Below are 23983 nucleotides of genomic sequence, written 5' to 3'. Positions count from 1 at the left end.
CAGGGACTACCAGAGGTGACACACTGTGTCCTGTCACCTGACTCCTTGTCTTGCTACCAACCTGCTCTTCTGCTTGGCATCCCTCACATCACCTCCCCAGCTATGTCTGTCTCTCCTCCTGCTGGAGGGCTCTGGCAGCTGGCAGGAGGGGATCTGAGGGCAGATGGGACATGGGAAGACCTGGACCAGGAGCTGACCTAGCCAAGATCCATCATGTAAGACACAGAGGCACACAGAAGTAGTAGAAACTTGAAGGTTCTTTATTATTTATTAACCCATTTTCCAGAAGGTTGCTTGGGCCCAAGAGTCACCTGCAGAGATGCAAAGGCTCCTCGACAGTCTTTATGGGGCTGAGCTCATCAGCCAGGACCATCAGGTCGGTCACCAGGGTGTCCAGCAGCCCATGGACCTGGAAGAACAGGACAACATCACAGGCACGGTTTCCTCTGTGGGAAGCACCTATATATCAATTGTGCTGTGGGAGAATAGCTAGAGAGGGGAAAGAAACTAGTTGTTTGTGAAAGAATTTCACAAGTTCAAAGTTCTTGCAAAATAATTTTTGGTTTTGCTTTTTAAGACAGGATCTCTCTGTCACCCGGGCTGAAGTCCAGTGGTGTGATCATGGCTCACTGCAAGCCTTGACTTCCCTGGCTCAGGTGATTCTCCCACCTCAGCCTCCCAAGTAACTGGGACTACAGGTGTGCACCACCACACCTGGCTACTTTTTTTCTATTTTTTTTTAGAGATGGGGTTTCACCACATTGCCCGGGCTAGTCTTGAACTCCTGGGCTCAAGCAATCCACCTGCTTTTGCAGTTTTATTTTTGAAACCAATCTGGGGAGGTGGCCCTGCGCCGGTACCTTTGACATATGGAGGCACTGGAGCCAGGTTGTTAAAGGGGAACTCCAGGGATCCCATGGAGCAGTGCCCATTTAGCTGTTTGGGGTAGGCCTGGGCTCAGTCCCAGTTCTACTCTGGTCTCCTGGATGCCAATTTTCCTTCCTGTATGATAACAGATCCACACACTGAAAGGTCTCTGGGACTGAGCCCTCCAATGGGGTTGGATCATACAAGCCCAGGCAAGTTGATTCTTTTTTTTTTTTTTTTTTCTGTAGAGATGGGGTCTCCCTGTGTTGTCTAGGCTGATGTCGAACTCCCGGGCTCAAGCAATCCACCTGCCTCAGCCTCCCAAAGTGCTAGGATTACAGGTGTAAGCCACTGGTGCCTGGCCAGCAAATTGATTCTTTCTTTCTTTTTTTTTTTTTTTTTTGGAGATAAGAGTCTCGCTCTGTCACCCAGGCTGGAGTGAAATGGCATGATCTCAGCTCACTGCAACCTCCACTTCCCGGGTTCAAGCGATTCTTGTGCCTCAGTCACCCAAGTAGCTGGGACTATAGGTGAGTGTCATGCCTGGCTAATTTTTTGTATTTTTAGTAGAAACGGGATCTCACCATGTTGCCCGGGCTGCTCTCAAACTCCTGAGCTCAGGCATTCTGCCCACCTTGGCCTCCCAAAGTGCTAGGATTACAGGCATGAGCCACTGCACCTGGTCTGCTAGTTGATTCTTAATATCAAAGAGCCATGGAAGGGTCAACCCCTGTGGGTCCTCAGAGCCCTTTAATTACTTTCTAGACCCCATCAACCATCAGGTATCTTAGTGATATCACCAGTGGCAAAGGGAACTTTTGATCAAATGAGATCCAGAGTGTGAACACAATACATGATGTAATCCCAGCTCCCCAGGTATCCACCTTAGAAGAAGACAAGGCGTGGCCATTAGACATACTGACATATTGAAAATGGCTTTGTGGACCTCCCCTCCAAAACAAACAACAGCAGTAACAAAAAAACAAAACGGAAAACCTGGGTGAATCTCTAAGGACCTGCTACTTAAGAACGGATTAGGATGAAGTCTCTCTAGTCCTTCAAAAACCTTACAATTGATGGGAATGCACCCTACATGGTGTTCTCCCAAGGAACACGTCTGCCAGGATGCACCTAACGGGGAGTAAGGAGAAGCAGCATAAAGAGAAGGGCTTCCTTCCTCTCTGTTCCCCTAGAGTCTGTTCTCCAAAGGGCAGCCAGAGCCATCTTCTAAAGCCTATCAGACCCTATCGCGTTGCTCTTCAAAACCTTGCATGACTTCTCATTTCCACTCCAAAAAATCCCAAGTCTTCACAATAGCCTGCAAACCATCCCTCACCTCTATGACCTGTTCCCCATCTACCACCCTGTCCCTGCTGGCCCCTCCCTCCTGTGGCAGTTGCTCCCCCTGCCTAAAGCACTCTTCACTGGACGTCCATTTGGCCTCCCTTCCCCTCCCTTCAAGTCTTTGTGGGTTGTCACCTCCTCACTGAGGCCTCTGTGCCTCCATTCCCTGCCTGGTCTATCTTCTGTCGCATCGTGCTCATCACCTAACATGCTAGGCACATTCCTTATTCATGAGGCCTGTCTCACACACGAGGATGCCCTTCCTGAAGCAGCTATGCTTCCACCATGATGGAGTGGGCACTTATTGTTTGCAGACTGAACGGAATGAATGAGGCAGGTGGGAGGCAGGGGAATGGCTGCTGGGTGCTTCCCTTCACCTCGCTGTGCAGCCTCTGGGTGTATTTCTCCATGACCAGGGGGTCTATGGGTTCTTGAGAAGGGAGGTTGATGTCAGGGATAGGGTCTTCCAAGGAAAACCTGTCCCGACTTGTAGATTTTATGACTTTCTTGTCGTCCTTTGCCCTGTGCTTCTTGCTGTTGGGACGGTCCTGCTGGAAGAGGGAGACACACACAGCCTTCAGGAGCACCAGAGGTAGGCCCCGGATGTCCTCAACAGTAGCTCACTGGGAGAGCCTGGGCACATGCCCACCTCCACAGCCCACACCTCTGCAGCCCCTCCAATCCCCTCCCCAGCCCCACCTGGCCCAGACCATGCCCCAGCATGACTCCTTCCCGAGTACCTTGGCTCCTTTCTTGTCTTCTTTGTCTTTGATCCCCAGTTGCTTCTTTTCCTGGGCTGCTCCTTTCCGCTCCTCCTTCCCAACTTTCCCCACAGGTACCTTCACTTCCATGATGGGAGGTGATTTTTGATCTAAGGGAGGTAGGTGGAAGAAAATGTGACAGGCCCCCAGCAGCCTAGTGGATGCTGCAGGCACGTGAGGAGGCTTGAGGGGAGGTGGAAAAGCAAAGGGCAATAGCCTTGAGCCCTGGTAGGCGCGTGACTTCATGAAACAGGACTGTGGTGCCTGTGTTCTGGTCCCGGCTCTGCCATGCTCCCATGAACGACCATGGATAAGTCATTTAACTTTGCTGAGATTACTAAACCAAGCTGGTCACTAAGGTAGCTTCTGGGTACCACATCCTGGCAGCTGATAGAAGGGGGTAAGGGGCTTACTCCATGGGCTCAACCTAGCAGAGCTTCCACCATAGGAGTATGACTGGCCCAGGCACTGCTGCCTGTCCATTCAGAGAGATGAGGAGGGCTATGCAGAGGTGTGGTTGGTTGCACAAGATCTGACCTTGCTCTTCAGGCACATTCAAATAGATGGTCTCCTTCTCAGGCAGGCCCAGCAGAGACCTCAGCCATAGGGAATGGCCCACCAGGCTGTCAATCACATCTCGCCACAGCTGCAAACTACAGGGCAAGACATAGTGGAGAAATGCCATCACTCCTCATTTATCCTTGAACCTGCAGAGGCTTGGGTCCCTCCCTTCAAAGACCCTGGTGCCAGGAACTGCTGTGGAAATGCCACACGCCTGAGCAGCCAGCATCCTCACTGTTCCCCACCAGGGCAAGTGCTTGGAGGGGGTTCTGGCTTGCCTTGGGTGGCAACCAAGAAAAAACATGGCCCAGGACTAGGGTTAGGAGGCCTGTATGAATTTAGTCCTACTTCAAAGGGCTTGGGGCCAGGGCCAGACTTGGGCCCAGTCCCACTGGAGGGGCTGAACCTTGCATGAGACTTCCAGCATAGGCTCCTGGGGCTTGTCCTGAGGGCCTTGAAAAGGACCCCACGCCTATACCAGCAAGTTCCAAACAGGCACTGGGGAGGGTGACAGCAGAGAAGTGAAGCTTTTAATGGAATCTGCCCCCACCCTTCTTTCTGCCCTCTGGCTTCTCCTTTTTCATTCCTCTGCTCATTGAGAAGGAAAAAGGAAAAAGCAGGAAGAAAAAAAAGTTAAGGTGTTTGATCTGCTGTGACTGCTCTCCAGTGAGCAGCAGGCACTGCGGGGTTCCAGAACATGGAATGTTTGCCGCATGCTCTAGCAACCTGAGCTCAAGGGAAACTCAGACCCCTGGAGTCCCAAGACCCCTGCAGATGCCACAAAGGGAAGGAGATGGGGCGGCTCTCCTGGCAGGGCACCTACCACATCTGGTGCAGGAGGTTGGACTGCAATGGCCTTGGCTTCTGGCACAGCTCCAGGGCTGCTTTGTTGAGCCTCATCAGCGCATCCTCTCTCTGGTTCTCATCAGGGAGCACCATCACTGCCTGGCAGGGTCATGGGCACCATTCTGCACCAGGACACCAAGGCTCTCTGTGTCCTCTAGTGAAGGGCATGGTGATGTGGGGATGGGTGGCAGGGGACCAGAAACCAGGAGGGGATGTAGCCATGGAGAGCTGTCTGGGTGCCTTTGGTGGGAGCCAGGGACCCCCCTCAGAAATCTGTACCTATGAACCCCTTCTCCAAGATTTGCCAGGGTCAGAGAGTGGGCCCCCCTCCTGGAACATAGAAGCATGGGCACCCCAGACAAAACTAGGTAACCCGGCTGGGCACGGTGGCTCACACCTGTAATCCCAGCACTTTGGGGGGCTGACATGGGTGGATCACCTGAGGTCAGGAGTTCGAGACCAGCCTGACCAACATGGTGAAACCCTGTCTCTACTAAAAATACAAAATTGGCCTGGCATGGTGGCTCACGCCTGTAACGTCAGCACTTTGGGAGGCCAAGGTGGGTGGATCATGAGGTCAGGAGTTTGAGACCAGCCTGGCCAACATAGCAAAACCCCATCTCTACGAAAAATACAAAAATTAGCTGGATGTGGTGGTGCATGCCTGTAGTCCCAGCTGCTTGGGGAGGCTGAGGCAGGAGAGTCACTTGAACCCGGGAGGCAGAGGTTGCAGTGAGCCAAAATTGCACCACTACACTCCAGCCTGGGCAACATAGCAAGACTCCACCAAAAAAAATTTAGCCAGGTGTGGTGGCGCATGCCAGTAATCTCAGCTACTTGGAAGGCTGAGGCAGGAGAATCGCTTGAACCTGGGAGGTGGAGGTTGCAGTGAGTTGAGATCGTGCCACTGCACTCCAGTCTGGGCAACAAGAGCAAAACTTCATCTCAAAGATAGATAGATAGATAGATAGATAGATAGATAGATAGATAGACCGACCGACCCAAGAGATCACTTTCTCTGGGCTCTCAGATTTTGTTTCTTTGCCCATGGAGCAAAAGGGGCTGCTGGGGCCTCCTTTGTTGGTTCAAGGCAGGACTATTCTCTACCAACGCCTTCCAGGGTCTTGGAAGCACCTTTCTGAAATCCTCCAAGCAGAGATTCCACTCCAGCAGGGGAAGGCCATCCGGCTCCCAGGGGCTCTTGGCGTTGTCCACATCTGGGCTTTCCTCCACCAGGATCTCCTCCATGATGCTCTTCTGCTGAGGACTCTTGGTTCCCACTCTGGCCTTCTGGGACCCGGATTCCCTGAGGGCCTCGTTCTCAGGCTGGGGCACTTGAGGTTCAGAAGTGGGGCTCTTAAAGCACGGTAAAAGCTCGGCATTCACAGAGGCCTTCTCTGTGGCTATGGGGCTGACGTGCTCCTTGTCCCCTGGCCTGGCCTCCTCAGCCTTGGGGGGCAGGGTCATGTACTGGCGCCACAGTTCATGCAGGCTTTGCACCACTTGGTGCTCGTAATGCAGCTGCAGCAGAAGATGGGAAGGCTTGTGAGGGAGAGGCTGGGGTGCAGGCACCGGAGCCCATGCCAGCTGGCCCTGGCTTCTTCCCGTTCCCCTGAGAGCACTGATGGAGGAGGCAGGGAGGAAGCCAGCAGGAGGGCTGCAGCCAAAGGGGCCCCCTACTTCCTTTTCAACCTGGGAACCTCCAAGTTGAAGCTTTTTTTTGCATTTGGGCTTCCAAGGAAGCCTGGGTTTGAATGAAGGAGTTGTGAAGCTCCATTCTCACCAGGAATCCACTTATTAGCAAAATTACCCTGGGCAAATCACTTCATCTTTCTGGGCCTCAGTTTCCTCAATGTAAATGAGGATATAAACAGTACCAGGGCCAGGCACAATGGCTCAAGCCTGCAATCCCAGTGCTTTGGGAGGCCAGGGTAGGAGGATCACTTGAACCCAGGAGTTCAAGACTGGCCTATGTGACACAGAGAGATCCTATCTCTACCAAAAAAAAAAAAAAAAAAATAGAGAAATTTAGCTGAGCATGGTGATGCATGCCTGTAGTCCTAGCTACTCAGGAGGCTGAGGTGGGAGGATCACCTGAGCTGGGGAGTTTGAGGTCACAGTGAGCTATGAATGGGACACTGTACTCTGGCCTGGAGTGTGACAGAGTGACATGCTATTTCTAAAAAATAAATAAATAAAAATAAGTAGTACCCATCTCATAGGACTGCTGTGAGAAGAGGTGAGATATTCATGGAAGATGTGCAGATCAGAGTTTGACACATAAAAGAGTTTGCTATTACTCTCACCTAGGGCAGTAGTCGCAACCAGGGACTGGTTTTTGGCACCAGGGACTGGTTTCATGGAAGACAATTTTTCCACGGATGGCAGGCAGTGGGGGAATGGTTTCAGGATGAAACTGTTCCACCTCAGATCATCAGGCATTAGTTAGATTCTCATAAGGAGTGTGTAACCTCGATCACTTGCATGTGCGGTTTACAATAAGATTCGCGCTCCTATGAGAATCTAATGCCACTGCTGATCTGACAGGAGGCAGAGCTCAGGCGGTAATGCTGGCTGACCCACTGCTCACCTGCTGCTGTGCGACCTGGGGGTTGGGGACCCTTGACTCAGGGCACACATGATGGGACAGAGGCTGGTACTGGTACTGGGCCTTACCTGAGGATTCCTGTGCCGGAACAAGTCTTCCTTGGTGAGATAGGCATCCACAGGTGATGGTGTGCGCTCCGGGGTCAAGACCCCCATCAGCACTTCCTGCAGCACTTCGTGAACGATGGTGACTGCCTCATGGGCCGTCAGTTTGCTCTGCAAATGGGAAGGTAGCAGAGGATGGCAGCCCAGGCTCTCAAAACCCATGCATCCTTCAGGAAGTTGGAGCCCCCAGGACTTTGTGCCTTCCTAGGGTCTGAGTTCTTGGCATTGGCTCTCTCTTTCTATCTCTCTCTTTCTCTCTCTCTCTCACACACACACACGCCTGTTCTAAGACCCGAAAGCCTCTGAATCTCTCCAGACATCCTTGTTCCCTAAAAATGGATGAAAAGGATCCAGAGGAGGGCCAGTTCCAGGGAAGGCTGCTGCTGCCTGGGGCCTGGTGATCACACAGTTAGCATGTCACCAGATTAGGAAGAAGGGGTGGGGCACACAGTGGGGGTGCTTCTGAGGATGGTGGTGAACCTTCATCAGGCTTCAGTCAGTGTCACAGAAACATAGGGGAGGGGCACCTTGTGTGAGACATGAGTGCTATAGTCAGTGAGTAAAGCAAGCATGACATTGTCAAAATGACCTCTGATCACCACAGGCTGAGCTCCAGCTGAAGGAGCCGGCCTTGTGACTGGGGGCCACAAAAAATAAAAAAGCACAGCTTTCTACCAAATCCCAGGATGCACGGCTCAAATGGCCACACTGTGAAACTGATTCGGGGGGACAGATTCCCAGTTCCCACCTCACACTCACTCCAGAGTTGTCAGCTGATTGAGTGGGACGGTGGGCAGACTCACCCTGCTATTTATTAATTATTATCACTAGTTTTGAAGTCTTGTCGGTTAAACGCAACTCCACTGTATAGTACTAGACAGCGATGGACAAAACGTAGACCAGTGCATAGGGCCATGCATTGTTTGTACTTTACACAGTCTGCCTCTTAGGCTCAGTCTAATTTCTTTCTAACTCAGTGGGGCCATGCATGGCATTGCTGCAAGCTGCTCCTCACCTGCCTAGCCAGCGCACCCATCTTTTACATCACAAGCCCTGGGAAGTGTTCATGGAGCAAAAGTAGTTACCTGTTTGCTAAAAATTCAATTCTCCTTTTAGGCTGGGAGAAATACCATCCCTGCAGGCACTGCCAGGAAGAATAGCAGGATACCCTACCTGATGCCCACCGCGGCCATGGTCCTGGGTCCCTTACCTCCAGTACTTTCCTCTCATCCTCAAAAACATCCTGGGTCAGGGAGACTGCATGGAGATTGACTTGCAGCACAGCACCTCCTAATAGAGTAGGATGGGTTCGAAACTCCCAACATTCCCTGAAGATCCCAGCAGTCAAAGACTTGAAGAAGAAGGTAAAGGTTTTAGTTTCTCCAGGCAGAATCACACCTGAGAGGGACAGAGACTGAGGTTTCCAACATGCAGGAGCTGGCTGAGCCCCAGACCTGTATGCTCCTACATGCAGTTAACTGAGCCCCAGGCCAGGTGACTGGCCAACCATCCCAGTTTGCCCAGGGCTGAGAGGTTTCCTGGAAAGGGGGATTTTGAGTGCTAAAGTCCCAGGCAAATGGAGACAGCTGGCCATCCTAGCTCCAGGCCTGTGCATCTAGATAACTGAGCCCCTAGAACGTTTCTGCTCCCAGGTGGCTCACCTCCCCGGGTTCTCAAGTTCCTCAACAGACATGAATAGTCAGGCCACACATTTCACGGAAGGAATGAGAGGGACTCAAACTTACAGGAGCTGGGCCATAACTAAATTTTGATGTATCACGAGGATAAAACCAGCCCCAGACAGGAGCCAGCGTGTAGGGTGGCTTCGCCCAAGTACCTTCCCGGCTGTTAAAGTAAAATCGCTGCATCCTGTTTTTCTTCAGGTCTTGGAAAGTATCCGGTTGGTGCTGCCGTCGCCAGTCATACCAAATGGCCACGGTGCCATTATTGACCACAGTCAGTTCTGAGGAGGTTTTCTCGCCTTCCAGGATTTCAAAGGTCAAGTGAACAGCAATCCCGACCTGCCTCTGGAAGGAGGAGGGACAAGAAATGTCTTTTTTGGAGACCCTGGCCTAGAGTGAACAACTCATCTGGTCTGCCCAGAACTTTTCTGGCTTTAGCACTGCAAGTCTCGTGTCCCAGGCCTCCAGGGCTTGCCCACTGTCACACAGAGTGGTATCCTACTCCAATGTGGTTGTCTCTGAGGTTACCCTCAACAGTAAGAAGAGAAGATAATATATATATAAATATAATTATATATAATATATATATATATATTTATATATAAGGTTTTTTTTGAGACAGAGTTTTGCTCTCGTCACCCAGGTTGGAGTGCAATGGTGTGATCTCAGTTCACTACAACCCGGCCTCCCGGGTTCAAGCGATTCTCCTGCCTCAGCTTTCCAAGTAGCAGGGATTACAGGTGTCCACCACCACGCCCTGCTATTTTGTATTTTTAGTGTAGAGATAGGTTTTCACCATGTTGGCCAGGGCTGGTCTTGAACTCCTGATGTCAGGTGATCCAGCCACGTCAGCCTCCCAAAGTGCTGGGATTACAGGCGTGAACCTCCACGCCTGGTCAGATAAAATATATTTTATACCCAATGAACATTTCTATTCCTCAGCATCTGAAGAATATTTTAGAACCTTCTTAGAGCCATACCTCCTTGAGAGAGTTTGCTTGTTTACATGCTTGGGGGCTAGGTATAAGCCCCAAGTGGCTTATGACAGTCTGCAGCCTTGTGATTTTATTCTTGCTCAAGTTAGTGTTGCTGTCACCATTTTCAGATGTGCTGAATGCACGACCAGATAAAAACCCAAACAGGAGACTGTGCAGGCTGCTGGTAACTGCCACAGACACCTCGGGGCTGCACCCCCAAGGGAGGCCCTCCCAGCAGGTGCGGTGGAGGCAGTTTTACCTTGTCCTGTGGATTACTGCCTCTGATCCAGCAAGCTGGCTTCCCACAGAACAGAAGAGAAGGGCCGAGAATAGGCATGGGGACATCAGAGGAACTGGCCAATGCGCCTCTGAAAGAAAAGCCAGTGACTTATTTTCTCTTAGGCTGCCAGTCATGCCATGTGGAACCCCGCAGAAATGGTCACCAGGAAGCCTAGAAACACAACCAGCTCCACCCTGCAATGGAGTATGATCAACTCCACTCCTGTGCAGCTTCCTCCTGACCCATTGCTCTAGGTGGGAGGTTCTTAGAAACACACAGACTCTTCAAGCCCTCCTGCCAGAGCTATTCATGGTACGCAGAAATACACAGACTCTCCATGCCAGAGGCATTCAAGATGCACAGCAGTGGGAGGGTCTAGAGAGCCCTCACTTGACCAGCAAGGGAATGTCTGCCCCATTAGGAGTTAGTTGTTGGACAGGAGCAGGTGGCAGTAGGAAAGCCAGCACAGCTGCTGGAATGGGTTCAAGGAGTGGGTGGCAACCACTGGAGAGAAGCTAGGCTGGAGGCACCCTGATCTCAGGGAGGGAAGCCTGCTCTTTCATACTGGTAGTTGCTGGAGAACTCTTCAGCCTCCCTCCCCCGGGTTCAGGCTGCACTCACAAGTATGTTGTCTCTTCAGAGGAGCTTCCCTGACTTCTTTCAAACACTGTGTAGTCTTCCACAGTAACAGCTGAGAAGGGCTGCCCTTTGCCCACCACCTCCAGGCCATCAATATCCTCCGAGAGACAGAGAAAGGTTAGAAGAGCTGACTGAAGACAGGCACTGCCCCAAGGGGCTTCTGACTGGGGCATGGAGGCCATACTAACCTGCTGGCTGAAATCCAGCTCTGCCATGATTTTCTGCAGCTCCTTGCGTCGGTAGATCAGAAATAGACTCCGATCCCAGGTGTAGCGGTATGAAGCATCCCTCTGGGCTGGTAATCCTAGCATGAGGTCCAAGGACCCTCAACACAGGCTGCTGCCATGCCCCCTTGCTCACCCACTTCTCAAGGGCTCTGAGAGTGCCTATCCCAACACCATTTCTAGGAAGGATGAAAAATACAGCTTCCCTGCAGCAGCTGGACTCTGCTCTCCTGTCCCATATCTCCTCAGCAGCCCTACACAAGACTCCTGCAAAATTAGCTTCCAAATAGCCAAATTTTTGGATTATAATAAAAATGATAGTAGCAGCTACCTTTTATTGAGTGCTTAACAATGAGTCAGAACTTAATACATTTCATATCTCATTTAGCCCTATCACAACTCTGTGAATATTTTACAGATAAGGCCAGAGGGGTTCAACCACTCTGGGGTTCACTAATATGACATGGCTGGGACCTGAACCCAGGCAGCCTGGCAGGCTCTAAAGCAGATATGCTCAAGAGAAACAGGATGCAAACCACAAACACAAGCCACATGTGTCACTGAAAGTTTCCTAGATACCACACTGAAAAAGGAAAAAAGAAACAAGTGGGATTCATTTTAGTAATATAGTTTATTTATTTTATTTATTTATTTATTTATTTATTTATTTTTTGAGATAGAGTTTTGCTCTTGTTGCCCAGGCTGGAGTGCAGTGGCATGATCTTGGCTCACTGCAACCTCCACCTCCCAGATTCAAGTAATTCTCCTGTCTCAGCCTCCCAAGTAGCTGGGATTATAGGCGCGCACCACCATGCCCAGCTAATTTTTGTATTTTTAGTAGAGATGGGGTTTCACCATGTCGGCCAGGCTGTTTCTGAACTTCTGACCTCAAGTGATCCATCTGCCTCAGCCTCCCAAAGTGCTGGGATTACAGGCGTGAGCCACTGTGCCCAGCCTCATTTTAGTAATATAGTTTATTTAACTCAGTATATAAAAAATATTGTCATTTTGACATGTAATCAATATAAAAATGACTAATAGAATATATTGTTTTCACACTGAAGCCAGTGTCCAGTTGACAGCACTTCTCAGTGCAGGGCAGCCACGGTCCAGGTGCTCACCGGTGGCATGCAGCTCAAGGCTCCACACTGGACGGCAGCTCTATGGCTGCACGCCAGTTTCCTAGCTCTCTCACTGTTTTACTGAAGAAAAGGAAGAGGGAGCCAGACTTCAGGAAGACTCTGGGACTTGCCTAAGGCCACAGAGAAACAGGCCCTGGGCCGCACTGTAGAGCCATGCTGGCCACTGCCACACTACCCTGCCTCTGGGCCAGGCACAAGATGCCAGCTGGCTTACAGCCCTGCGCCTCACCTGTCTCCACCCGGATGGAGTGGGGCTTCCCGATGTGAGTGATGGGCTCCATAAGGCCACGCTGAGTTTTTGTCTTGGTCATGACCAGACCTGTCATCTCATCTCCCAAGTATTCCAGTCGACTCCAGAACCCACTGTTCTCCCAGCTCTGGCAAGGAAGGAAAGGTGAGTCAGATTACCTGGACACCTCAGCCAGATGCTGGTGGAGATGTGGGAAGATAAGCACCACCACAGGCTACAGATGCTCCCTCTGGGGAATTCACTGCTGCCATGATTGCAGAACGGAAGCATCCACTGCCACGTTTTCTGGACACCCTGTTGTCATCTTTACCTGCCCCCAGCCAGATGGTGTGGGTTGGTACAGGTACTGCACTGGTCTACCAAAGAGGGGGGACTCTTCAGCCTCTCTCCTTAGGTGTAGGCTCCACTCAGTCTAAGCTCCTAGGAGACAAACACTAAGACTACTCTAATAACTCGCTACCCGTGTGGCCACCACAGGCTGAATAACTTTACTGACTAATCATAGAATTTAGTAAAGGCCTTGAGGGCTTAATGATGCTTTGCAATGGATAGGTTTTTTTCTCCCCAGCTGTGCCACCTGAAACCAGCATCCCTGTGTCCAGACACCTGCCCCCCACCCCCCTCCTCTCTGCCACCCCCTGCCCCCCGGGCACTTAGGACAGGTGGCCTCACTTTCTTATCACGCCGCGTTGGAAGTGTGCAGTCAATGAGCTCCCGCTCCTCCTGGATCCGTCTGTAGGTCTCCCCAGTGTGCATGAGCAGCTCACTGATCGGCTTCTTTAGGTGTTCTAGAGAGAGAGGCAAGACTGCAGCCGCTCTGCCAAACCAGAACAAACAGGGGCCTTGGCAGTCTGCATCGGACAGCTTCCCTCATGGGGCTGATTTCAGGACCCACTGAAGCTTCAGAGTGAGATGCTCTTGGGAGTGAACAGCACAAATGTGGTCAGCCTGAGGCCAGGCTCTGGAGGAGAGTAAACAATCCAGCAGAGCCTTGCGCCAGATGGAGGCTGGGCGGGAGCCCTGTCTGCTCTGCTCACCACTGAGGGCTTCCTGCTGCTTCTTCCGCAGGGCTATGTTACGCTGCCAGTTTTTCAGAAAGTTGTGCTGAGGAGGTGGGGCCCAGGGAGGTCTCTTCTCTTCTTTGGGGGCTTTTTGCTTTGACTCGCCTTTAGCAGAGATGAGGGTCATCAGACAGGGTGAGGTAGGTATCAGCTCAGCCAGCTGAAAAGTACAACATAGGCATGTGGAGGGCAGTGAGAAGGCTCTGGCGGGGCTGAGCACACATTTCCTGAGGCCTAAACCCATGCTGTTATCCCACTGTGCTGAGAATCCCTCCTCTTCAGGACTCCAGGGTAGCCAGTGACAGAAAATAAATCCCAGAAGCAGGGGGCCCTGAAAGCAGCTGTCAGTCCACTCTCCCGCAGAAAGCTAACTTCTGTTTCAAGATTGGGGTCAACATCTTCTAGTGTTATTGGTCCTCCTCACAACTGACGTTGATTGACACCTTCACCCATGTGTAAATGGAAGCATTCTTACATGGCCCCAGGCCCCTTAGCGCCTGACCAGAGTCAGCCTGGATCCAGAGAAGCAAGGGGAAGAGACATGAGAAGCACTGCATGATGGGAAGGTTGAAAAGATACAGAATCTTCCCATGGCCCAGGAAGCAGTGGGAAGCCACCTTCCTCCACCACGTGGAGTGAGGAGGGCAGGCCAGTCTCCAGGGAAGGGAGAATCAAGACAGTGCACAGAGCAGAAGGAAATGAGGCATGTGGGCCCTGAGTCCTGATGCCTTTCTGGGTTCAGTCTACTCAGACCCAGGTACTCCCACCTTTGGGTTCCATGAGGCAATCTCTGGAATCCTTACAGTAAATCCCCAACTTCACTGAAGCCAGCTTCAGCTGCCTTTTGTGCCTTGCAACTGAAGTGGCTAACTATTCTGGGAGAGGGTCCCTTATCAACTCAGACTCGGAACCTAGAGACTAAACTGTCTCTTTAACCCCAGCCCTGCTTGACTCTGTCAGGTGGAAGACCGAAATGACTTCAGTGACTGCTCTCATCCGGGTAGTTCTGTGCAAACAAACCCGGGTGTTCCCTCGAGCAAGTGCAATTCTCTTAAAGTCCTGGAGACTCCCCAAGATGTGGTGGGGCAGGATCTGGTCACTGCCATCAAAGCTGTCACCGGGACCTGTGAGGATAAAAGAAGAAAGGGGAAAGAAGCTGTGGGTGGGCAACTCTCAAGAGGGCAACTTTCTGATGGAGACTGGGTTTCTCTTGAGGTTGACCCATGAGTTGAAAGACAGTGAAGCCAGGGCTGAGACTGGGTGTACCAGAGTAGTCCAGAGGCTTTGTGACTGCATCAGGATTTGCAGGACGTGCTACAAGGTGGCAGACCTTCCTCCTAGGATCCGTGGGTTTGAGTTTACGGATGATAAATTTCTGGGTAATGACGCGTTTATCTTCCTTTTCAGTAAGGCGAGGAATATGTTGCTAAAAAGAAATAAAACAAAGGAGAATTCCACCTGTGGTGGAAGGAGGAAGAGCATCACCCATCTCCTCCATTCTAGTTCTGGGTGGAGTTCCTGAAGGCTGACAGATCTGTTTCTTCAGCTCTGCCCATATGTTCTGTTGAGGAAATGCCTGTGTAACAGATATGTGACTTAGTAATATCCTGGAGGGAAAAAAAAGACCATCTTATGCCTCCAGATAGTTCAGGTGAGAGGTGGCTGACTCTCCCAAGTGAAGCATGGGGTTAGGGTTTAGCAGCTTTACCCAGAGCTGTACCTTTGCTCCTTAAACTCATCCTCCCTTCTGTGAAATGGGAATGATGGCACCTACCTCTACAGGAGCAAGATACCTCATCATCTCATTCCCCCGTGGTTCTATATGAATCTCAGAAATGTTACAACAGACAACACAGTGAATTCCTTAAGGTGGTAAAGTGAAAAGAATCTGTGTTCAGTGGATTTTTCCACGGAGTTAGACACTCCCCATGAGTAGGGAGATGGTGGGAAGACAGTGGACATGGCTGGTGTTCTAGACCACTCAGGCTGCTGGCAGGGAAACGTTTCTATGATAAGGGAAGCTTAGGCTTCATCCTCACCTCCTTCAAGTCTTCCTTCTTAATGGCCAAAGCAAGAATGTCATCTCCTTGTAGGACATTGCTAACAGGTTCAGGCTCTTCCTGAATTGGGGGTGTGGGTTGTTCAGGTCCCTTTGCCCGCTTCTTTTCTGAAGAGAAGCAGAAAGTTATTAAGTCCTTAAAGAGCTCCTTCTGTATATGTCAATATATACATACAAAAGTATAAATATATACTAGACTCCATGGAGGGGGGCGGTGCAGAGCTGACCAGCTGGATAGATAGCAGAGGCTGCCAAGGTGGCCTGGGCGGCACTTTGCTGGGGCAAGAGGAGCTCCCTCTGGAGGGTCCCCCTACCCACAGCCCCTGGCTCACCACAGTGACTAAGACTTCTGTAGCCAGAATTTAGATCAGAAGATGTTTCATTTCAGGCCAGGTATGGTGGCTCATGCCTGTAATCCCAGCACTTTAGGAGGCTGACACAGGAGGATTACTTGAGGCTAGGAGTTCAAGACCAGCCAGCCAACATGGTGAAACCCTGTCCCCACTAAAAATACAAAAATTAGCCAGACCCATGCCTGTAGTCCCAGCTACTCGGGTGGCTGAGGCAGGAGAATCACTTGAGCCCAGGAAGTAGAGGTTGCAGTGAGTTGAGATCGCGCTACTGCACTCCAACCTGGGCAAGAGAGCGAGACTCTGTCTCAAAAACAAAACAAAACAAAAAGATGTTCATTTCGGGTGCCGTGGTACAAGCTTGGAATCACAACACTTTTGAGAAGCCAAGGCAGGCGGATTGCTTGGGCCCAGGAGTTCAAGACTAGCCTGGGCAACATAGTTGAGACTCCATCTGTACAAAAAAGATTATTTTTAATATGCAAAAAAGATGTTCTATTTCAGGTTATGCTATTTATAAGCTAGACAGTATTGGGCACACATCACTTAACCTCTCTAGGCCTCAGGCTTCCCATGTGTACAAAGAGTCAGTTGGACTAAATCAGTGGTTCCCAACTATTAGTCCAATGTCTGCCTCAGAATCTTGGGAGGAGTTTTATGAATACAGCTTCCTGGCTACTGCATGGAGCCAGGGCCTAGGGAGCTATAATTTTTTCAACTCCCTAGGTGATTCTGATGCACAGTGGTTTGGAACAACTGAACTAGATGTTTTGCCAGTGTCCTCCAGTGCTGGCACTGATCCATGCTTCTGGGTAAAGGCATTGGGTTTCATAAGACACTGGTTAAAATGCATCATCTCTGTGGGGGAGGCAGAACATTCACCACTGGCCATTTATTGCATACTATTTCATTTAATAAAGATTGTTGACCAGGCGCGGTGGCTCAAGCCTGTAATCCCAGCACTTTGGGAGGCCGAGACGGGCGGATCACGAGGTCAGGAGATCGAGCCCATCCTGGCTAACACGGTGAAACCCTGTCTCTACTAAAAATACAAAAAACTAGTCGGGTGAGGTGGTGGGCGCCTGTAGTCCCAGCTACTTGGGAGACTGAGGCAGGAGAATGGCGAAAACCTGGGAGGCAGAGCTTCCAGTGAGCTGAGATCTGGCCACTGCACTCCAGCCTGGACAACAGAGCGAGACTCCGTCTCAAAAATAAAAAATAAAAAAGATTGTTTAAGCAGCTTCTACGTGCCAGGCACTGTGCTAGGTTCTGGGGATATATGTCAGAGCTTGTCTTTAAAGAGCACATGCCCAGTGGGAAACAAGACCGTGAAACAGACTGAACCAGAGTAACTACAGGAACATGGTGGGGAGGAATACCCAGCCCAGAGTCGGCGGGTGTGGGAGGTGGGGGGGTCAGGGAGGGCTTCCTAAGGAAGGGATGTTTAAACAGAGCTGAAGAAAGAAGCTGGAGAAAGGAAAGGGCCCTGGGGAACAGGCATTCCAAAGAAAATCACATAAAGAGGCATAGAGGCAAGAGAATGAAGCACATCCCTGGAACTCAAAGCATGTGTTTTTAAACAGCTGGAGTGTGGTGAGGTGGGAGGGAAGAGGCAGAGCTCAGAGAGAGCAGCAGCAGCCATATCGTGCAGAGCTCAGTGAGCCATGTGAAGGCTTACCCCATGGGCAATATAGCATGCCAAAGAATGGATTAAGAGTTGCAAGATCTTGGGAGGCCAAGGCAGGCAGATCACTTGAGCCCAGGAGTTCAAGACCAGTCTGGGCTCTATAAAGAAAATACAAAAATTACCCAGGCATGGTAGTACATGCCTGTAGTCCCAACCACTTGGGAGGCTGAGGCGAAGGACAGCCTGAGCCCAGAAGGTCAAGGCTGCAGTGAGCCAAGACTGTGCCACTGCACTCCAGCCTGGGTGATAGAACAAGACCCTGTCTCTAAGAAAACAAAACAAAAAATCCTGCAAGACCAAGATGAGCGTATGAATGTATTTAAGAGTCTGTTGTGGCAGCCAGAGCATGACATTGACAACATCTGGGGCAGAAGGGGGTCACAGGTCACTTTCCAATGAGGACACACTCCCTGCCTTCCTTTCACAGAGGTGGCTTAACAGGTTCAAACACATCTCATTTCTCTGGCTGGTCAACCCTGTCATTTTCCCTCTGGTTCAGAACGGTTTGATATAAGGCCCTACATAAAACAATCAAAAGAAAACCTAAGTTCTGCCTTTAGGGAGTTTAAAACAAAATTTGGTTTTATCCACTGCTTCTCACAGCACCATAATCTTTAAGAGGCAGTATCACTAAAACATCAAGGCAGGTGTTTTGGTTAATAAAATCAAACTTTTTTAAAGGAAATTTCCATAGAGTTGGTGGCCAAAAAAACTCACACCAAAATCATTCCAAACATAGTTCTAAATTCAGCCTGCTGGCCAGGTGTAGTGGCTCACGCTTGTAATCCCAACACTTTGGGAGGCCGAGATGGGAGGACTGCTTGAGGCCAGGAGTTCAAAACCAGCCTGGGCAACACAGGCGAACCTATCCTTAAAAATTTTTTTTTCTGTTAGAAAAAAATAATAAATTCGGCCTATCATCCACAGTCTGTTTCTGTAATGGGGTCAGCAAAGGTTCAGGAATATCTGTCTGTTAAATGCATGGCTCTGTGCACACAAACACACATGCGCGGCTGACAGCTGAACCCCGAGTTCCAGTGTCATCTGCCGCCAAGTGTGGAGATGCAGCCTTGGGCTTTGATTTCTACCTCCCCTCTCCCTTCTACACAAACTCACCAAAGTGGGTGGCAGCCTATGAGAACTGAGATCAGTTGAAGGTCTGCTTTTGTAAATATTTTGGTATTATCTGTATTTTCTAGGACATTTGCTTCCTCTATCCATAACCTTGACTGGGTTGACATCTTTCCAAGTGATTAAACATCTCCAGATGTGTGTTTTTTACTGGTGGGTACACAATTACCACATGTCAACAGAAACTTTCAACACTGCTGAAGATTTTTGGGGGCCAAAGCTCGCATCCCTTCAGTGATAGAGAAGCCAATCTTTCATGTTTGATTTAGATTGAAATAGTAAAACTCTGGTCTAAGGTTATTCTGAGAAAGTTATCTTTAATGTAGTCCAATAAACGCTCTGTTACTGCATAGGGTCAGGGAGCGGTATGTTCTAGTTAATAAAATATTCATTAAAATGATATATACATTTTTTTTTTCCTTGAGATGGAGTCTCACTCTGTCCCACAGGCTGGAGTGCAGTGGCGTGATCTCAGCTCACTGGTGCGATCTCGGCTCACTGCAACCTCTGCCTCCCAGGCTCAAGTGATTCTCCTGCCTCAGCCTCCCAAGTAGCTGGGAATACAGGTATGCACCACCATGCCCAGCTTTTTTTTTTTTTTTTTGAGATGGAGTTTCGCTCTTGTTGCCCAGGCTAGAGTACAATGGCGTGATCTCAGCTCACTGCAATTTCCACCTCCCAGGTTCAAGTGATTCTCCTGCCTCAGCCTCCCAAGTAGCTGGGATTACAGGCATGCACCACCATGCCCGGCTAATTTTTTGTATTTTTAGTAGAGGCTGGGTTTCACCATGTTGACTAGGCTGGTCTCGAACTCCTGACCTCAGGTGATCCACCTGCCTCAACCTCCCAGAGTGCTGGGATTACAGGCATGAGCCACCGTGCCCGGCCGCCCAACTATTTTCTGTATGTTTAGTAGAGACAGGGTTTCACTATGTTGGCCAGGCTGGTCTCAAACCCCTGACCTCAGGTGATCCACCTGCCTCAACCTCCCAGAGTGCTGAGATTACAGGCATGAGCCACCGCACCCGACCACCCAACTATTTTCTGTATGTTTAGTAGAGACAGATTTTCACCATGTTGGCCAGGCTGGTCTCAAACTCCTGACCTCAGGTGATGTGCTCGCCTCAGCCTCCCAAAGTGCTGGGATTACAGGCATGAGCCACTGTGCCCAGGGATATATATATCTTAAATTGCTCCTAGGGACTGTTTACCAAGCCTCTTCTATGTGCTATAAACTACAAAGATAGTATAAAAGGTTAAGATATGGCTCCTTCTCTTGAGGTACTGAAAAATGTAACACGCGAATACACACCAATCATAACATAGTAGAGGAGTTCCTACATTTGCAGTACAGGCAATAGGTTTGGTTAGACATCAAAAAAGGAACAGATCCATGTAGATTACACAGTTCAGGGCTCTGAAGAAGGGTTCAGAGGAACAGCAGCAGAGGTGGCTCCACAGGCTGAGGCAGGCCTCGAAGGAGAGGCAGGTACAGGTACAACAGCAAACCGAGATGCTCCAGGTGAGGTCAAAGTCCAAGCATGCCAGGGGGCAGGGCTGAGCATGGCATGTGAGTGGCACAACACAGAAAATTTGCTGGGAAGGTGGTGATGTTGGGGATGAGAGGGAAACCAGGGCATGAGAGCTTTGTAAAGCATGGCTCAGGCATCTGATCTTTGGTCCAGGGGAGTGAGTTGATGACAGGCGCATTTCAGAATGATTCATCAGATGCGGAGAGCCAGATGGACAGGAGAGGCAGAGGCAAGCTGGGAAGACCAGGGAAGGAAGAGCCCCAGGGATCATTTTAGGACCTGCAGGAAGACTCCACAGGGTTGAGGTATGTCTGACTACTTAGCCTGTAGAGGCCCAGCACTCTCTGGTTCTTTGGTCTGGAATCCCAAGCTATAGGGCTCCTGGTGAGCCACCCAGCTGACATTTCTCCCTTGATGCTGACAGTGAGGGGTAAAAGAGACCACCCCGCTTGCATGGGGTAATCAGTCAGTTTCTGCTGGAGCTGGACCAGAGGGCTGGAAGCAAGGTGCTCAGGTGGGGATAGGAAGGGAGATGCAGAGGGGGAACTATGGAGGGAAACGAAACCTGGACTCTTTCTGCTTCTTGTTTTATCTGAGTATTATTCGGTTTTAGCGTTGATTAAAGTCTTTGGGAAATTCTGACCTTAGGGTTGGGCTGGGGGAACCATGGAGGGGCTGTCCCTACTAGGGCGGAGCTTTAATTCGTTGGGGAGGGGAATCTGATACTGCTGGGAGGGTTCTTGGCTTCTTAGCAACAAGACAGCAGGGGTAGGGGGGCACAAGGCGGGAAGGCGGGGTACTGGGACTCAGAAAGGCTCTCAGGTCCCAAGAAACAGGTTTAAGTCACTGTTTTTGCTTTCCTTTTTGCTTAAGAATCAGAGATTTTGGAGAAACATCGCACAAGGTTACAAGATTACATTTGGTCATTAGCTGCCTTATATGGGGGCTGGGGGAGAGTACTGCACTACAACATTAGAGGCTGCCCTGAGAGATTTTTAAAAAGGTATCTTGCATGCTAACCACTTCATTTTTTCCCCCTCCTCACTCTAGTGCATGTTCTTAACTCAAGGGTTAATTAACAAACTGAATTTTCTGCTTATTAAAAATAAATATGCAGTAAAAAATCTTTCCTTGATTTGTTTACAGCAGTTCAAATCTGATTAAGATCTTCCAGAAACTATGTAAGCAGGAGGCAGTAGCTAGGAAAGCCCTTGACTGCCCTTGGGAAAGGGGACCAGATATTCCCTCTCTCTCAACTAGTAAAAAGTATGTCATGGGCCAGGCATGGTGGCTCATGCCTGTAATCCCAGCACTTTGGGAGGCCAAGGTGGGAGGATCAAGGCTTGAGCCCAGGAGTTCAAGACCAGCCTGGGCAACTTCTCTCTACAAAAAAAAAAAAATTAGCTAGGCATGGTGGTGTGCACCTGTAATACCAGCTACTTGGGAGGCTGAGGCAGGAGGATCGCTTGAGTCCAGAAGTTCAAGGCTATAGTGAGCTATGATTGTACCACCGCACTCTATCCTGGGTGACAGAGCAAGGCCCTGTCTCAAAATACATATATATATAATGTCATAAAACAGCATTGGACTTTTGTTTTTTTAAATAATGGGGGTCTCACTGTGTTGCCCAGTCTGGAATGCAGTCAGCTATTCACAGGTGTGATCATGAACTCCTGGCCTGGAACAATCCTCCTGCCACAGCCTCCTGAGCAGCTGAGACTGCAGATGTGCTCCACCATGCCCGGCTCAACGTTGGACTTTTATAAATGAAGAAACATAGAGCCATACTGAAAAGCGACTAAGCTCCTGTTAGTTTTCTGAGCATCCCCTCTCCTCACACTGAGCTTTCACAACTCTGAGGCTGGGTCTCCCCAGGGCCTGCAAGAGCACATCAGGCTTTCTGACCTAGTACATAAAGCCCTTTCATGGTCTGGCCCCTGCCCTACCTACCTGTGCAGCCTCTTCTGGTTCCCACATTTACAGTTCCATAAACTCATGCTGCTTCCTAGACCTAGAGAAGCAAACCTCTCTTTTTTTTTTTTTCCTGTCTGCCATAGATATCACCTTCTTCAGAAGACGACCCCCTACAACCATCCCTGGTCTAGCTCAGGTGTTCTGAGCCCCCTGAAGCCCGATGGGCACCTACATCACAGCATTTGTATTTCTACCTTTGTCTGGTTACTCCTCCAGGTATTCATTAGACTGAGTTTCTTGAGGACCAGGGTCACACAGTTAATACCGATACGCTTCTGGTGAGTCACAGTACCACACAAAACCAGCTCTCAGTAAACAAAACTAGGCTGGGCGCAGTGGTCCATGCCTGGAATCCCAGCAGTCTGTGAGGCTGAGACAGGAGGATCGCTTGAGGCCAAGAATTTGACACTAGCTGGGACAACACAGCAAAAGCCCTGTTTCCACACACACACACACACACACACAAAAGAGCTAAAAATGAAATTTAAAAATAAATAAATGGAAACAGCAAAAAAAGATCAAAAGGGGGTGGGTTGCAAATGAGAACATGTCCGTGGAAGTCAGTCCGCTATCAGACGCCCTGTGGCTCTCCCAGGTGTAACCAGAAGGAAGCTGTAGAGGCCAGGAAGCAGTCATATCTAGCGACTCTCTTCAGGCTAAAGGAGCTGGATAAGTGTCATCCAGCTGGAAAGGGCACGTGGTAGGAAAAGGCAGTCAAAAACAGAACTAGCCAAGCAAGGCTTTTCTTCTGGGTTTTTCCAGCAGGAATCCTGAGTGACGCCTGCCCCCCATCAACCCTCCTCTACCGAAGAACCCCATTAAGGTGGCTGGTTTCACCACTCCATTCTTTCCTCTTCCCAAGGACCCCAATTCCTGGCCCTTCTACCCTTAAACTCTTTCCTGGCTCTTCTGCACCTCATCCAGTCTGGGGATCCTGCCTCCTGCATGCCACCCTAAGATGTGGTTAGAGGTAAAGGTATCCCTGCCTGCGCAAGGCCATCTCCCCAGCCAGTGGTCGCTGAGGCCCCTCTGTCAGTCTCCCACTTCCTATGTCCCCATCCCCAAGGCCCAGTGCGCTGTGGGTTCTTCCTGCCTTGCCCCCCACATCCCTAAGGGTCCTATCCCCAGTACCCCACTTCCCCGTGATCTTTCCTCCACCCCTGGTGCCATCCCCATCCTCCAGGCCCCCATGTCCTGAACTCATTCCAGGGACCGCTTCCGCTGTTGGGTTCTCCTGAGCGCCCAAGACAGACAGCGCCAACCTTTGAAGCTCTCTGCGGCCTCTAATAATCTGGCTGGAGTTATTTTGAGGCGGGAATCCTTCTTTAGAGACCTCATGGTGCCGTCCCGGCGGTAAGCGTGACCCTGCACTGCCCGGCCCCGAGACACCGAGGCTGCGCCGCACTCGCGGCGACCCCGCGCACGCCCGTCAGCCAGCGGCCGCCACTGCGTCCGTAGCAACCGGCGCCCTGCGCGGGGAGGGCACCTACCAATCAACTTGGGCGGAGACTGCTTGGAAACCACCTTCTTCATCGGGCCGCGCACGCGCCCGCCGCCGGCGGCTCCAAGAGCGAAGGACCCCTAGAACGCCCCGCGGGCCCGACCCGTGACGCCACAGGCGGCGCCGACGAGCGTAGTGACGTCACCAGCCGGGCGGGGCGGGGCGGGGGACCCGGGCGAGGACCCCCGCGAGTTCTGGGAGCCGAGGGCTGGGTGGGAGCGGCTGGCTGGTAGGGGTGCGTGACCCGCCTCGCCCCGCCCTGCTGCTAGGCCACGGGGGGCGGATGGGGCGTCGCAGGTGCCAGCCCCTGCTTCCCACCTTCCTCGACTAAGGCCACGTCCTGTCGAAGGACCTCCCTCTGCCCCTCTCACAGCGGTCCGGGGGTATCGGGCCTTTCAGGACG

General features: G+C 50.8%; 1 protein-coding gene across 4 annotated transcripts; it reads right to left on the bottom strand.

Moving 5' to 3' along the window:
• Window positions 1-238: 238 nt before the first annotated feature.
• On the bottom strand, window positions 239-23722 carry MYCBPAP (MYCBP associated protein). Of its 4 annotated transcripts, none has more exons than XM_033183473.1 (19): window positions 23342-23722; window positions 15386-15513; window positions 14613-14772; window positions 14367-14470; window positions 13323-13506; window positions 12958-13073; window positions 12265-12412; window positions 10858-10973; window positions 10652-10767; window positions 10010-10118; window positions 8929-9118; window positions 8302-8489; window positions 7056-7202; window positions 5514-5900; window positions 4357-4478; window positions 3510-3625; window positions 2952-3082; window positions 2589-2762; window positions 239-409 (listed from the first exon to the last, which is right to left on the bottom strand). In XM_033183473.1, the coding sequence occupies exons 1-19, from the start codon at window positions 23610-23612 to the stop codon at window positions 308-310; spliced, it is 3009 nt and encodes a 1002-aa protein (XP_033039364.1). In that variant the 5' UTR covers window positions 23613-23722; the 3' UTR covers window positions 239-307. The 4 variants fall into 4 exon arrangements, with proteins under 4 accessions (XP_033039364.1, XP_033039365.1, XP_033039367.1 ...); XM_033183474.1 differs by having other exon boundaries at window positions 2589-2759; XM_033183476.1 differs by having other exon boundaries at window positions 23570-23683.
• Between the last annotated feature and the right edge of the window lie 261 nt (window positions 23723-23983).

Source organism: Trachypithecus francoisi, unplaced genomic scaffold (genome assembly GCF_009764315.1).
Source record: "Trachypithecus francoisi isolate TF-2019V2 unplaced genomic scaffold, Tfra_2.0 Lachesis_group20, whole genome shotgun sequence".
NCBI classification, from domain to species: Eukaryota; Metazoa; Chordata; class Mammalia; order Primates; family Cercopithecidae; genus Trachypithecus; species Trachypithecus francoisi.
The sequence above is the reverse complement of the archived record's forward strand: the minus strand, read 5'-3'. Positions and strand labels throughout refer to the sequence as shown.

Coding starts and splice junctions, on each gene's coding strand:
- MYCBPAP (XM_033183473.1), bottom strand. CDS start 23,612: ATGAAGAAGGTGGTTTCCAAGCAGTCTCCGCCCAAGTTGATTGGTAGG. Junction 14,773..15,385: donor AGAAGGAAGACTTGAAGGAG/GTGAGGATGAAG, acceptor ATTTCTTTTTAG/CAACATATTCCTCGCCTTAC. Junction 2,763..2,951: donor AAGACAAGAAAGGAGCCAAG/GTACTCGGGAAG, acceptor TCCCTCTTCCAG/CAGGACCGTCCCAACAGCAA.